A 12,263-nucleotide genomic window follows, 5' to 3' on the forward strand; every position below is an offset into this window, starting at 1 on the left:
TCGCTCCACAGGGGCGTGACTTGCGCTCTGGCTGGCGGTAAACAGTTCTATATTTAACCCTACCTCTCGCAGCATAATGTCACCGTGCAAATTAACGGCTGGTGACGGCCAGAACCTCCTGAGTTCGGCGCTTTGAAACTGAGATTATTGCGGGAGAAGCTGATTGGTTGATATTTGGTCACCTGGTGTGGTGTGGACGGGTGTTTACATGCGAGAGTGGGCAGGGTGGCGCTGGAGGGCGGGGCGGAGGTGTCACCTGCATAAGGAGAATAAATGGCATCGTCCCCTTTCGGGATATGAGGCCAACATTACCACCCACTTCCCACCGCGCCGCCGAGGCTCAAACTTCAAAGGTCACACCTGATTGATGAAGATATTATGAAAGTCCCGGTGATTTTATTTCCAACTTCTTCAGATGTTGCCTTGGCGCCACCGCCCCTCCTGCAGTGCGTCCTGGGAGATTTCATTACCGATACATTATAAGGGATTATAAATCACTGTCTGAACATTTCTAAAACACTGTCAGGGGCTGGGGGTGGTTATAAATTCCTTCAGCGCAAATCTACCCATGCTGAATTAAACATGCCGAAAAGATATTTACTGTAAATCCAATTAGGAACCTGAGATGAGTTCCTACATCAGAACTAATCTCAAGGTTTCTCCATCGGGTGCTGCAGGGAACTAATGAAGAGGACGTTTCAAGAACGAGTCCCAGATTCCTCCTCCTTTACATCTGTGCACTTCTCTTTGTGATGAAAGGCTTTTAGTGTGTGTTCTCTTCGCTCTAGTCCATTTCTGCAGGATGCCTTTCTTCTTCCTACAGTACATTCATCTGAGAGCGAGCGTGAACCCCGTCTTTACTTCGGGTCAAGTTATTGGGTGTAGCGCTTGTGTAGATCAGGCCCTGGTTCATGTTAGACTGAAGTGGGAACGTCCTTCCCGAGGTTTACACGGCAGAAGCTAAACTGTCAAACTGATCACGCGTGGTTTAGGTTTCTCTTTCTGTCCCTGGACATTATTCAGGATGATGTCAGGACGTTGGGGGAGCGTTATCTAGACGTCCCATGGATGTTACTGCTATCTGTAACACTAGTTGTCCCCTTAACTGGTACTACTTTCAAATCATATTGATACCAGATGTGATTTCGCTCACCTTTCTTATCGATACACGATAAGAAAGGAATGGAAGAGCATAAGGAATGGAAGAGCTGAGTTCAGACGTTCTGGATTCAGAGATGCTTATCATTCACTTTGAATGGGGTGACGTTGATGAACTGGCGTCCTTTGCTTTGCTTGTGCAGCTTGTGTAAAAGTGAAACGTAAAACTCAATGGCTGTTTCACCGCAGAAAATCCTTCCTGCCCACCACCACTAGACCCACACAATAACCTGCTTCTACTGTACATTTACTTATTAGGGGTTAAAAACATCAATATCTGAAAGACATTATTTGCTAACAGTCTTCGGTGTGCATTTCTCTTACCAAGTGCAATTGTACAGATTCTGTTTGGACTTATTTTATTTTATATTACTTTATATTGCTCTTGTGTCCTTGAGTATTGTGGCAGCAATTCCTGATTCTGGTTTTCAAAAAGTAATTAAACGTCCCCCTGATGTCCTCATAATAAAGAAATGGCAGAACCACTTGAGGGACCGAATAAGAACGTAATCTGGTCTCATTCAGAACTGTCAGGGATCGTTAAAGAAAAGGAGAAAGGCGCGACTAACAGACAAGGGATTCACTGAAACCCAAAGGACAGATACTCAAAACCCGTGACACACAGGAACAGCGCAAAGACAAAAACACCAGTGACATTTACACACATAAATACAGACGCAGGCAATCAGGACATCGGGGCAAACCCAGAGTCAAAAAGAGAGGATCAAAATAAATCTGTGCTCTTCTGTAAGTTTTTAAAATTCTTTTTGAAAGAAAAACGTACAAGTATGTACAGGTACAAAAAAAAACTGAAGTGTGCAACAAAAGTAAATCACACACAAAAAGAAGGAAAATCCGTGAAATCACAAGACATGAAAAACTAATGAGGTCTGGCTAAACCAAATGGTCCTGCACCATTACTAAGTAGTTAAAGTTTCTTTCTCTCTCTCTCTCTCTGGTAGCACTGTGTCCCCCCAAGTCGGGCCTAATACAGGGCTACCCCACCTCTAGCGCCTCCTCCTGGATCAAACCAACACTCAAAGCCATATACAAATTAACCCTTCAACGTTCTTAAACACAGAAAATATTTACAAGCGTATGCTGATCACACACAAAAAAAGTAACAAAAATCCCTCCCCCAAAATGTTCAAAGCCCCCAGTGATGGTATCCCCCATATTCTCAATCTGCTCCAAATCAAAACCCCTGGACGTGACACCCAAACAGTAACAGGCAGCCAAGGTGTAATCCTGCCGGCAGAAGACCACTCCGTGGCGACCCCACAAAGTCAGCTTTCGTGACATTGCAAAGGAGGACAAATCGGGGACATCATGAGTGTTGGGGGGATTTGGACTACCTCACCAGTCTTGAGACCTGGTAGGCGACCAATACTGTACGGTAAAATAACATAAGTAAGTGAAGTGATTGTCACATGTGATACACAGGAGCACAGCACACGATGCACACAGTGAAATTTGTCCTCTGCATTTAACCCATCACCCTGAGTGAGCAGTGGGCAGCCATGACAGGCGCCCGGGGAGCAGTGTGTGGGGACGGTGCTTTGCTCAGTGGCACCTCAGTGGCACCTTGGCGGATCGGGATTCGAACCGGCAACCTTCTGATAACGGGGCCGCTTCCTTAACCGCTAGGCCACCACTGCCCCATTTCTTCGGTACCCAACATTTATTTCCTTGATTTGACATTCCCTGCTGTGTGTCCCCACATCGTGGCAGAGCAGATGAATTCGGCGATAGAGGATCTCGTCTTTTTGTCTTCGCAGCCAGGCTTCTAGTCTCCAGCAGCGCATCTCCACCCACCTCCCGGCCGCGGGGTGTTTAACTCAACGTTCCGTAACGCCAGGCATGAAGAGAATGTGTAGCGCGCCATCACTCTTCCGGCTCAAATTCCTTTAAAAGGAAAATACGGAATTGCAAAATGTGCCTTAATTTGAAGGAAGAAGTAAAAGCAATTTCCTCCCTCCATCCCGCCATGATGTGTGACATTTGCACCGCGGAACGCTCCGCTGCGCCGTTCACGCGACTGTCTGCTGCGCGAGCGGCGCCAATCTGTTTTGTAGCGTAATTGTCCCGCGTCGTGTCGTCCCGTCCTCGCGGCTCCGCTCCGCTCAGCTGACAGTAACAGATGCGAGAATTTCGTCTCCCCTCGTTGTAAACAACAGCTGATAACAATGGAAGTGGATGTTGGCTCCAAACCGCAGACTGGCGGCCTCTGGTAAGCGGCGAGGAGCGGGCCGGAGCCGGGCTCGGATTGGTCCAGATTGCACTGGGCCGTCTGCGGCGATAAAGACCCTTAAAGACCCTTATTACCTTCAGGGTGGTGATGCATGAGCCGCTGCCGACCTCATTACCGCCACGATTGGTTGGTTTCCAGGCTCCGTGGAAACCAGGAAAAAAAAAAAAGTTTTATTCGTCAGGGGAAGTGAAGTATTCACTTTTATTAGGACGTACAGTGATTGTCATTATCGTCGTGACTAGGGTTGCGAACCATGCCGATATATGGGTGGTCCCTTCAGGGAGCCCACCACTAGGGGCCTAATGGATAAGGAAATGGACCCGTAATCAGTAGGTTGCCGGTTCGAATCCCGAGCCGCCAAGATGCCAGTCACCGTCCCCACACACTGCTCCCCGGGCGCCTGTCATGGCTGCCACTGCTTACCAAGGGTGATGGTTAAATGCAGAGGACAAATTTCACTGTGTGCGCCGTGTGCTGTGCTGCTGTGCGTCACAATGACAATGACTTCATTTTCACTTCACTTTAGTCATGACACATGACCCTGACCTTGGACTCATTCCTGAGGTTCCCAGGAAGGGAATTTTGCATGTTGGATTCTAATTCGGTGTTAGAGTGTAACTACACAGTAACTACTATCTAGCCACATGTTGGGGTGTACACTGCAGACCAGAAGTCTGACCCCCCACATAACTTGCGGGCATTTTTCTCAAGTAGAGTAATGAATGTCAACCTGTGTGGCTAAATACCGAGAAACTGTCAATATAATTTTTTTCTGTAATCGTTTTACTAGTTTTTTTGAGAATAGCTCCAGATACTTCAATTCGTTAGTTGGATCATGTTCTGCTGAATGATACGGATTAGTATGTTGGGTTTTTTTAACCGATGGATCCGGAGTTCAGATGATGCCGGGGATGGCGTGGTGGTTTTGTCGTCTGGGCGTGGCCTCGCCTCCTCTCTACAGGCTGGTATATAGGGATGGCGGGCCTGGTCTGAGCGGGCCTGGTGCCATCCCACCACACAGCTTTTCAGGGACGCGGACAGGCGCTGCCCCATTTCGGGTGTTGCTAACGTCCCTCACAACTTCACGAGAAAGCAGGGAAGGTGAATCCATGGAAGATCAGGGCAGAGAGTAGAGTAGAGCATCTCTGCAGATGTTCCACACCAGAGATCCACCAGTGGGGAGACTCTCCCTTTCCCCTCTTACAACATAACCAACATATTAATTACAACATTGGTCATAAAATTTCATATCACTTATCTGTTACCATCAGCATCTTAATCAAACACAGCTGGATTTAATACTTGTTGATTAGAAAATAATCTGTTGTAATTGCTGTAATTGGTGAACATTAAAATGTTATTACTGCTGTCAATCTAAAAATTGCCTTTTTTTTAGAACCACACTGAGCAAAAAAGAACCACTTTACCCAGAGAGCATCTGTTCAATGTTGCGTGTTCATTTTCACCTTTTATTCACAAGTTTTGTAATTCAATAACTTTGAACAAACTCCGTTATCTGAAGGAGAACTACCTTTTTTCCGGAGAATTGGATGGAGGAGGTGATAATGAAGGGCAGAACTCAGATCATGTGCTCATCACACCCTCGCCTGGCTGCGTCGAACAGTTTATTTGTGTGTGTGTGAGCGAGCGTAGGTGTGAAGTCACATGTTTATATTTAGATGTGAATGAAAGTGAACTTCGGACGTCCCTCTCTCTCTCTCTCTCTCTCTCTCCCCACCCCCCCTCTTCCCCCCCTCTCTCGCTCTCTCCTTCTCTCTCCCTCTCTCTCTCTCTCTCTCTCCCCACCCTCCTCTCTATCTCTCACTCTCTCCTTCTCTCTCTCTCTCTCCTTCTTCTCTCTCTCTCTCTCTCTCTCTCTCTCTCTCTCTCTCTCGCCCTCTCTTTCTCTCTCTCTCTCCCTTTCTCCCTCGCCCTCTCTTTCTCTCTCTCTCTGCCTCTCTCTCTCTCTCTCTGTCCCTCTCTTTCTCTATCTCTCTCTCCCATCATAAATTTACAGCAATCATAAATAATCTCTGTGGATTACAAATCTCCCATCAGCACAGTTGTGCTTCAGTTGTCACTATCCCCGCTCCTCCATCCCACAATTCTGTGCGCGTTATAAAAATGTCGAGTCGGTTTGTAATTAGGTCACTTCCCTCCGCCGCTGCAGCACCGCAGATCATAAAAACCAGCGGTATTAACAGGCCGCCGGGTTTAAAACCCAATATTTGCCCATCGCTCATTTTAAGAGCTCTGCATTGAACGGCGGTGTTCAGCAGCACACGCATTTCATCTTTTCACTATTTATTTCCCCCCGACGCGTCTTTCTCCGAAATCGCTAAGTTCAAAATGGCGTCGGGGCGAAGCGTCAGCCAGAGCTTCACCACAGGAGGTGGGTCTGACCTCACGGTCTCTGTAATCGGGCCTAAGAAGTTGCCCAAGCACGACAGAATATGACCACGCCCGACCCAACCCGACCAGTTTAGCTTTTTACATTTACATTTACGCCCTTATCCAGAGCGACTTACAACGCGCTTCCATGTTACCATGGATGAAGTGATCAGTTCTGGTTCACTAGGACCCCCAACTATGAATACAACCTTTTTATTCACTCTGTTCTAGTTTCTATACAGAAGTCAGACAAGAAGAAGGTTACAAGTTCACCTAAATATTCTCTAAAGAGGAAGGTCTTGAGCTGCCGTGTGAAGGTGCTCAGTGACTGAGCTGGAAGTTCATTCCACCACCGAGGGGCCAAGATGGAGAAGAGTCTAGATGAGCGTCTTCCTTTTACCTTCAGAGATGGAGGGACCAGGCGAGCAGTACTGGAGGCTCGGAGTATACGAGGTGCAGTGCGAGGTGTAATAAGGGCTGTGAGGTAGGATGGTGCTACTCCATGTTTGGCTTTGTAGGCCAGCATCAGTATTTTGAACCTGAACCTGCAGCTACTGGGAGCCAGTGGAGGGAACGTAGCAGAGAGGCGGTGTGCGAGAACTTGGGACGGTTGAAGATCAGTCGTGCTGCTGCATTTTGTATAAGTTGTAGAGGTCGGATGGAACATAGAGGTAGACCAGCTAGAAGGGAGTTATAGTAGTCCAGTCTGAACCAGTATCTGGGTGGCCTGTGTTGATAAGGGCGGATTCGTCTGATGTTGTAGAGAAGGAATCTACAGGAGCGGGAAAGACTGCTGACGTGAGTTTAAAAGCGCGGGCTTCCTTTCGTGCACCACGAGCGCCAGACTAAGTGGCGGTGAGCGGAAATATGCCGCTTTTTTATAACATAATCGCCAGGGGGTAGCCACCGTTTTCGTATCTTTCTCTTTCTCTCTTTTCTCATTTCATTAAAAACGTAAAAAAAAATTACACATACAAAAAAAATACTTTTACCGTTTTTTTTTTACTTTTATCACCATAACCAATTTAAAAGCAGCAAATCATACGGAAAGGTTCGTGTTTGCTGACCGATCGTTTACCACGGCAGCTTGAAAATGAAAAGATTTGCAGCTCCGCCCCTCCAGGCAGCAGGGACCCCCGTTCATCTCCGCTGATCGACACATCTGCCGCGTGTCCCATGCGAAGGAGATAAGGACCACGGCCACGCCCGCCTGGCCACTTTTATTACCCCTGTGTTCCAGCCCAGCGTTCCCCGTTCCTGGAGTTTAATGAGACTGATGGTGCATCCGGAGAAAAAAGACCTGGACCTAAATCGGATCTTCAGCCACTCCAGCTTCCGCTGTGTTTTTATTAACAAAAACTGGACAAATGGACAATGTCTTTACCGTCTTTACCGTCCACAGTGTAAAGTCAGCAGCATCTGCTGCCTACACGACTGCTTGCTGAGTCGGGTTGCTTAGCAACTTATCTGACAGAAGCTAAATCTGAAACTTCTTACTAAGGGGTTTCTTCTTGCAATATGTCTGGAAGTGTTCAGCACGGTCCACCAACACGACGCCACTGTCCCACCACCAGTTGTCCAGAATTCGTGTGTCTATCAGACAGCATGGGCGTAGCGCTCCGCGGGGGGCTGCCAGCGTGGGGACACCATGGTACCATCGGTCTTCGGATGCTGGGAGGTAACCGGAGAACCCAGCTTTTCCAAGATCGTTCTAACATCTGCGTCATGCCGTTTTGAGGGCCGAAGTAGGTTATTGGGACGCAGTAGGATGGAATACAGCGCCGCCGCCTCTCTGCCATCTGTACACAGAGCAACATGCAGGAAGCGTTCAGATGGGCCCCCGGCGTGGCATCCGGCCCGTTCCGCCGAGACCAGGGAGGGAGTGAAATGAATTTGACCTGCAAGCTCTCTAGACAACAGACTCATTCGCTCTCAGAAAAAAAACCCGACACTGGACTCGGAATATCGGAATAATGTGCCCGGCAGCGGGCGGCATCCATTCAGCGCCGACACAATCAGCCCATCGCCAAGCCGAGGGGGTCTGGTGCACCTCGCAAAGTACAAAAACAAGCATTGCAGGTCAGGAACGTGTCGTCTTGGGGAGATCTTCTGCGCATTTTAAGAAAAAAAACTCTGGACACAGATGTTGGAGAGCTGCAGCTGTACACTTTTGAGTGGAAATAAAAGCTCCACCCCCTTCTTGACTCTATGCGTTTACATTTACAGCATTTACCAGACGCCCTTATCCAGAGCGACTTACAACCCATATTGACGGGGACAGTCCCCCCCCTGGAGACACTCAGGGTTAAGTGTCTTGCTCAGGGACACGATGGTAGTAAGCGGGGTTTGAACCTGGGCCTTCTGGTTCATAGTTTATGGTTCATCTGGTTTAACTGCTGCGGTTGAACTGACAATAATAAAACGTATCTCAAGATATCCTGGGGGATGTGGCGAAACCTTCGCTTACTTATTCCCAGTGTGGGCCATGTTACTTTTTACTAATTAAAATTTACTAATTAATTTTTAACTGAGTTACAGAATTATAAGTTAGTAAAATGTTCCAAATATGTGAAAAATAGGTTTGTTCCTAAGTTCTGACTGCCAACCTGTTTTCCACATTTTCCCATCATTGCTCTAGTAAAAACAACTAAACGCGGCTCCAGCCAATCACGCGTCAGCAGGAGCAGATAAAGCTGTGGCGGTTCGATGTGGGAATCTGTCCCCCGGTGATCTGGTAACGTTAATGCTAATCTTCTAAAATGACTCCTGCGGGAATGGATTATGTCTGATCTCCAACGTTCTACACGTCTCACGGAGGCTCACACAGCGCAACAACCTGCTCAGTTCAGTGGGAATTCATCTCTTGGAGAACGAAGGTTGGTAATAACGATGGGCGTGGCTCAAACCTGCCAGGATGGAGTCGGCCCTTTCCCATCATGCAGTTCTCCCGAGTGTGTGGGACGTGTTACTATAAATGTAAATGTAATATTGCAATGATGCGAATGTTTCCTGACGGCCAGTTCTGCAGGTTCTCCGGGTTCTCCACTGTCAGCGTGTTGACAGCTGGCTGAATTGTGGGAATTGAGTGGAAATTCAGCCTCTGTCCTCATAAATAAGCACAACAAAAGCAGAGATGCAGCTGATCGAGGCTCATGTCCTCCATCGTGCTTCGTTTCTCTGAGTGCCTGGAGAAGGAACAGGACAGGTCACATGACCTCCTTCTTTCTTCGGTGGGAACTGTGCTTCAATAAATGGTCCTCAGACATATTGTGACATTGTTTGGCATGCTTCACAGGTTGGTAGTGGCCTAGTGGGTAACACACTCGCCTATGAGCCAGAAGACCCATCGTGTCCCTAAGCAAGACACTTAACCCTGAGTGTCTCCAGGGGGGGACTGTCCCTGTAACTACTGATTGTAAGTTGCCCTGGATAAGGGCGTCTGGTAAATGCGGTAAATGTGTCACATTGCATCTCACATTCAGCTAGATTGAAGCGTTTTTTTGGATGAAACAGACATCCAGTGTCCTTCTGGAAGGTTGTGAAGAAGAGAAAAGAAAATCACCCAAAGGTCCGGATGCTGCAGGAACAATGTGGTGTGTGTTTCTGGGATGAACTGTTTGTGGGACTGGTTTAATGTGGACTCCGGGCCAGCAGATGTTTCTCTGATCTCTGCAGTTGCATCACATTGCTGCAGCAGCGCCGCGTGATGCCCAGTTGCACCTCATTATTTTTCTCACTTCAGAGGTGCACGAATTCTGCTCCTCCGGGTGTCGCTTTCCGTGCACTGGTTACATGTGACGGGTCGGAGGCATGATGACGATAGTCCACTGATGTTCCGACAGTCTGTTGGATGAATTCGGCAGGTCACAGGTTACAAACTCATTACTCACCGATTATTATTATCATAATTATTCGATTTTTTTCCAGGCTTTATAAGCGTAAACTAGCAGGTTTCACCAGTTCATCGGTGCCACTGTGATCATTTTGGGGTTTGAGCTCCTTACATGGATATGTTGGCATTGAATAGATAATATATATTCGCCAACTGGCACAGAGGTGGACTAATTCAGCACTGGAACTTCTGAAATGAAACTAGTTGATTTGTTGTAAGTTTAAGGTGGCCAATGCTAATGTTCTCAGATGTTTGGCTAGAAAGGAAAAAGGGCAACTGTCAGAGGTCAGAGGTGAACAGCGCAGGAGCACCAGCTGGGGTTTAGCTGTGCACATGCCTGAATCTACTAGATTACAGACCAGCTGATCAATTGACCATGGAAAGATGGTATCTGACACTAACTGTGCTCATGGATTGCTTGGTCCTTTTTTTGGACATAGCTCATTGACAGCGTGAAGAAGACAGACGGGGCTCATGGAGGAAGGCGTGTCTGGTTGATGGTAGCAGGTTGGAGGAGCCCTGACAGGCCAGATAACGGACGTTTGTGGAGCTGCTCCTGGAGCTGATAGACACGTTTTATTTGGAGATGAGCTTCTTCCCAGCCCCCTGTGGCCCGTGAGCACAGCTGACATGGAGCGCGGTATGAGAAACTGTGGGGGGCAGACAGCCTCTCCCACGATGAACTGTCCTGAGATCAGCTGGAGGTTCAGCGAACGTCCAAATCGGGCCCGACGCCTTGTTTACTCCTCACTATGCCGGTGGGGGTCATGGTGGGTCTCCGCATGCGAGCTCTACAGCGCACGCCGCCGTGCTGCTAAGAGTGACATTTTTCAAAGATAATGGAAGGCCAAGTGTTGTGAAATTCGCTTATCGGTTTCCCCCTGTTTACACAAAATGCATATTTTCCACCGGATAAAACCCTTCACATCAGAGGAACGCCTGCCAGAACCTGTTCATTCAGGATCACACTGCGTTCAGCCTGCCACATTCATTACTGGCCCATTAATGATTAAATGGAAATACTGAGGGGGGGGGTCCTGCAGGAACACGTGGAGCGCAGCATCTAATAAGCAGGCGCTCGTATTTAATCCATATCTCCTGCGTACCCAAAGTGGGTCGTGTGACAGCACATTTGGAGTTGGTTCCGTGGAGAACGCTTGAGAATCCAGCTCACGCAAGGTCCTGGACCCTCTGTTCTTTTTCAACTGATCCCGCAGGTTCTCACTGGGGTTCTGGTCATGGAATGAGAATTCTGAATTCTGTGGTCAGAAAAGTATTGTTCCTGATCATTCTTCTGATGAAAAGGTCTTGGAATCCCATGACACCATGAACCTCCAGATCAGAACCTCCAGCATGCTTTAAAGTTGAGATTTGGCTGTCGTCACTAAAATCTTTCTCTGCAGCTAACAACCTAACATCCAGATGCTAGCATTTGTGGTTAATGGGACAAGAGAATTTTTTTTTTTAATTTATTGCATACTCAAAATCAACAAGATGGTTGCTGCTGATTTGTCCAACGGTGGTTTTGGAGACTTGCCAACCCCATGCAGATGGAAGACTAAGGAGAATTTTAGAATATTGTGAATAAATTTAGAATACACTGTAGTGCCATTTCAAGCAGGTCAATATCCAGCTTCCCTGGACGTGTAGAAGAACAGGTGATGGTGGTGCTGATGCTGAAAGATCTCTCCTCTCCTCTGCTCCACAGATCCCTCAGGTGAGCTACGCCTCCACCGCACCGGAGCTCAGCGACAACACGCGCTACGACTTCTTCTCACGGGTGGTGCCGCCCGACACGTACCAGGCCCAGGCCATGGTGGACATCGTGAAGGCCATGCGATGGAACTACGTCTCCACGGTGGCGTCCGAGGGCAGCTACGGCGAGAGTGGCGTGGACGCCTTCATCCAGAGGTCCAGGGAGGAAGGTGAGGGCAACTCTTTTTCCCCGAGGATCCGCCAGCCAACAGGTTGCCATAGATACGGCCGGATGAAATCCCTTTTCCTCGAAAGACAAGAATGCAGGGAGAGAGAGAGAAGTTAAAACGTTCTTCTGGATATAAAAGTGAGTTTGGATGATTTATGATTTTTATTGTGTGCAGTTGGTTAAAAACGCCATTTCCTGTTTGTGTCGGTGGGAAAGCGGGCCCGTTTTTTCACCCGTCGTGACAGAGGTTATGAATTAAACGTCTCATCGAAGTGAAAAGGCTCACAATCTGGGCCCCGTCACGACATTCCAGGTGTTCCGGCTGCTGAAACCGGGAAGGATTGATGGCGAGCGCGCCACGGCCCGGGAATCGGCTTTTCTCTGAAATCACAGGCGCCCTGGAATGTGTCAGGAATATAGACCGGAATGATTGATTGGGGTTTTGCGGCGAACCCCCACCGGCTCTCGCCGGCATTTATCTCTGCCGCTCCCGCCTCAGCTGGCAGCGTCAACAGGAAACGAAATTACCGAATGGATTTACTCTGAATATCTGGCCCGACCCGGAGCGGCGGCATCCTCGCTCGTCACGCCTAGTTTCTGGGGTGGCGTCCTGTGACCTGAGGACGTCCAGACTGAGACGCTCCCTG

At 48.3% G+C, this 12,263-nt stretch overlaps 1 protein-coding gene across 2 annotated transcripts in view; it reads left to right on the top strand.

Annotated features, from left to right (window-relative positions):
* Positions 1-12,263, top strand: part of LOC114800634 (metabotropic glutamate receptor 4-like) — a 133,315-nt gene that overhangs the window by 64,764 nt on the left and 56,288 nt on the right. For both annotated transcript variants that reach the window (XM_028998273.1, XM_028998274.1), the window contains exon 3: positions 11,401-11,617. In XM_028998273.1, the coding sequence (XP_028854106.1) occupies positions 11,401-11,617 (217 nt within the window). The remainder of the gene's footprint in view (positions 1-11,400; positions 11,618-12,263) is intronic.

The sequence above is a fragment of the Denticeps clupeoides genome, chromosome 12 (genome assembly GCF_900700375.1).
Source record: "Denticeps clupeoides chromosome 12, fDenClu1.1, whole genome shotgun sequence".
Taxonomy (NCBI): Eukaryota; Metazoa; Chordata; class Actinopteri; order Clupeiformes; family Denticipitidae; genus Denticeps; species Denticeps clupeoides.